Source organism: Ananas comosus, linkage group 1 (genome assembly GCF_001540865.1).
Source record: "Ananas comosus cultivar F153 linkage group 1, ASM154086v1, whole genome shotgun sequence".
Classification (NCBI taxonomy): domain Eukaryota; kingdom Viridiplantae; phylum Streptophyta; class Magnoliopsida; order Poales; family Bromeliaceae; genus Ananas; species Ananas comosus.
The window spans coordinates 14,615,387-14,618,861 of record NC_033621.1 but is presented as its reverse complement, the minus strand read 5'-3'; the positions used below and the strand labels follow the sequence as shown (position 1 = coordinate 14,618,861).

The 3,475-nt window shown below is 44.6% G+C and overlaps 1 protein-coding gene across 1 annotated transcript; it reads right to left on the bottom strand.

The window, feature by feature from the left end:
- On the bottom strand, positions 2,498–3,475 carry LOC109707774 (NDR1/HIN1-like protein 10). Its single transcript, XM_020229308.1, has one exon. The coding sequence runs from the start codon at positions 3,350–3,352 to the stop codon at positions 2,675–2,677; it is 678 nt and encodes a 225-aa protein (XP_020084897.1). The 5' UTR covers positions 3,353–3,475; the 3' UTR covers positions 2,498–2,674.

Genomic DNA, 3,475 nt, shown 5'->3' with positions numbered 1-3,475 from the left:
CCGCTGCTAGGAGGTGGGTTGGCCGGCCCGATGCCGGAAATGGGGAAGGGGAGGGGGAGGGGAGGGCCTAAACGCAGGGGGAGAGAGGCGCGGCGCCGGGCGGGCCTGAACTCTTGAGTCGGGGGTTATGGCAGGGGCCTGAGCACTGGGGGGTGGGAGGCGCAAGCCTAAGCACGGGGAAAAGGTTAGGGAGGCGTACCTGAGTGGTCGGAGGGGGCGCCGGAGTAGACGCGAGAGAGTTTTTTGGGTTGGGGGAATGTCACCTCAGCAAACACGGCTTAGGAGCGGGATGAGCGTGGCAGTCGGCAGGGAAATAGCAGTCGTCGCCGCCGGGGCAGCCGGCGAGAGGAACAGCCGTTGAAGGGATCTATCTATGGATGGGTTTTTTGGGACGAGAAGGTTGGGGGAAGGGGAGATTTGCTTTTGGGGGTAAATAGCTAGGATTTTTTTTTATGAAGGGAGTTGGGGAGAAAGACAAAAGTTTACATTTTTTTTTTCGGATGTAGATGCGGTTTTTCAAAATTGCCTCTAATGTGTCTCTAACATATAATTTAGAGACGGGTCGCACAACTACCTCTTTATGACTGCCTCTACAAGCGCCTTTTCCTGTAGTGGTGCTTATAGGTCCAAGTTATGCTAATCTGTCCTTGGCCCTTCCTTAATCCTGTTCGCCAAGGTGAGTTATAACATAAGATGAAAAACAGAGCAACTATGCTCGAGGGTACCACCTCTAACTCTAGCCGTCGAAATTCCTCCACCAAGCGGTCCTGCTTGGTGATCAGCATCAACAACTCTGCATGAGTGTTCTTCCTGCTCAAAGCATTAGCCACTATATTTGCCTTTCCTGGATGGTATTGGATAGAGAAGTCGTAGTTCTTTAGGAGTCACCGTTTTTGCCTCGGATTTAATTCCTTCTGTATGAATAGATATTTGAGGCTTTAGTGGTCGGTATACACCTGGCAATCCACTACAACAGAATTAGGTTATAGGGACACATGTTTGGGACACTTTTGAGTAAGTGTCCCATTTATCCTAAAACTTAAAAAAATATCTACTAATACCTAAATATAAAGCTCAATCCAATCAAAAATAAAAGATTACTCTACTCAACCCACCACACCCAGTCCATTTGGCCCAATTACAAACATAAAAGAAAAAAAAAAATCAATTACCATCTTTTCTTCTCTCTTCAATCAATCCACTGAAATTCTAGACGAAGAGCCTTTCCTGTCGTCCTCCTCTGCCACCGCAGCCAACGAGATAGAGTTTCGGCGGTTGCTAAATGCTTAAATAAGTGTTGGTAAATTAGCAGCACTCTTTTAGGTTATAGCGACACTCTTTAACTGTCACTATATACCTAGCGAACCCATATATAGCAACACTTTTTAAAAGTGTCGGTAATTTTAGCTAGCAGCACTTTTTTGACATGTACCTACATTTAAAAGTGTCGCTATAGACAATTTTTGTTGTAGTGCGCGCCCAATATAGGTAATGCCTTCAAAGCTTCAGGGCATGGCCGTCAACTCAAGATCGTGTGTAGAATAATTTTTTTCATAACTTTTGAGCTACCGCAACACATAAGTGATAACTCAGTCCTTCTGCATAAGCACGCAGCCCAAACCGACCTGAGAAGCATCGCAATATATCACGAAATCCTCCTCTTGGCTCGGCAATGCAAGCATTGGTGCATGTTAGACTATTTTTGAGCTCCTCAAATCTCTGCTAGCACTTAGGCATCCATTGGAACTTTTCTCCTTCCGAGTCAAACGGGTTAAAGTGGAAGCGATCTTGGAGAATCCCCTAACAAACCGTCGATAATATCCCATTAAAACTAGGAGACATATCCGGGGTCCATCTTGGACGGCCAATTTTTGAATTTTTCGCGGAACAAACAACGACAAGAGCGAATAACGACTTCTATTTCCAACATCCGGGCAAAATAGTGAGTTGTATGCCTCATCGAGTGCAACCAACATGCAGGTGATCATTTCTATACGTATTTTATACATAAATAAGAGTGTTCTGAAAAGAATATAATAATATGGGGCTAAATCGGAGAAACCAAAATAATACAAATCAGCTTTACAAAATTACAAAACTTGTAAATTTTTTTAACAAAAAAAATCTAAATAAAACATCCAGTATTCCTACAAGATTTTTAGAATTTTATAGTCGTAGTGCCGTGGCCATGTTGGTACTTTCAGTGCGAAAAAAAATTAATTGCGTTTGATTTATTGACATAAATAAATTATAAATCAAATTCACCTAACCTAGGAGAATGCAATAGTTAATTTTGCTGTCCAAACCTCCATTTATACTTGTATGATCGACACGTGTCGGTGTTCTTACTGAGTAAACTGTGACTTTGCCACACGCCTTATTAGCGAAGTAATCTCGATAAGTCGTGTTTAAATTTGTCAAACTACTGAATAAGTCAATAGTCCATCACCATCATTCGATCACCATCCACATAATTAATATAACATGACCAACCCACTTAATAAAACATCAATTTATTCACTCATCTCGTGCTGTAAATATACAAAAAAGTGTACAAATATCTCCATACAACCAACATATATATAAATAAATACTCTCTCATAAAATAAGCGAAAAAACAAAAAGAATCAACAAATAGAAATATATATAGCTAATATATATGTTTACGTATTAATTAGTAGTCCACGTCACAATCGGTCCCCAAATTCACCGTGGACGTTGAGCTCGTGTTGCTGGGAACAGGTAAGCTCAAAGTGCACTTAATCGTGGGATTAACATGGTGAATCTTAAAGATCCATATCTTGAGCCTGAGCTTAGTGTACACCTTCACGTCGACGTTGTAAAACCCTTTACCTTTTTCTGTGTTGTAGGTCGTCGAAACCGAGTTCCCGAGCATCAGCTGCGTCCCCTGGAACACGGGCTTAATTTCGCTGGTCGTCTTGTGGCCCTGGTAGAAGGGCGGCAGCAGCTCGAAGCCGAAGCGGTCGCCGTCGTAGAACGCTTGGCTTTCGATGTAGTCGTAGTAGATGCCGATCCTCTTGTTGCGGTTGCGGACGGCGATGTCGACGGTGAGGTTGAAGTCGAGGGTGTTGGAGGAGGAGAGGGCGAACTGCGTGAGGGCGGCGGACTCGGCGTGGGCTTTGAGGCCGTAGGGGCGGATGACGAGCCAGACGACGAGGACGATGATGCCGAGGATGACGACGATGGAGAAGATGAGCTTGAAGAGGGTGCAGAAGAGGCAGGCGCAGGGGTTGCAGCCGGAGCTGCGGCCGACGCTGCGGTACGTGTTCTGCGGGGGGATCGGCGGGCCGTAGTAGGCGCCGCTTAGGTTGGCTTGCTTCGCGTCAGCCATAATTGAGAGAGAGAGAGAGAGAGAGAGAGAGAGAGAGAGAGAGAATCTGTGCGAACTAAAGAGGAGATAACTAATTAGAGAGAGATGTTGATTAATGGGTTTGGAGAGGATAGGATATGAGGA

Excerpts from the sequence above, each read along its gene's own strand:
- LOC109707774 (XM_020229308.1), bottom strand. The coding sequence starts at position 3,352 with ATGGCTGACGCGAAGCAAGCCAACCTAAGCGGCGCCTACTACGGCCCG.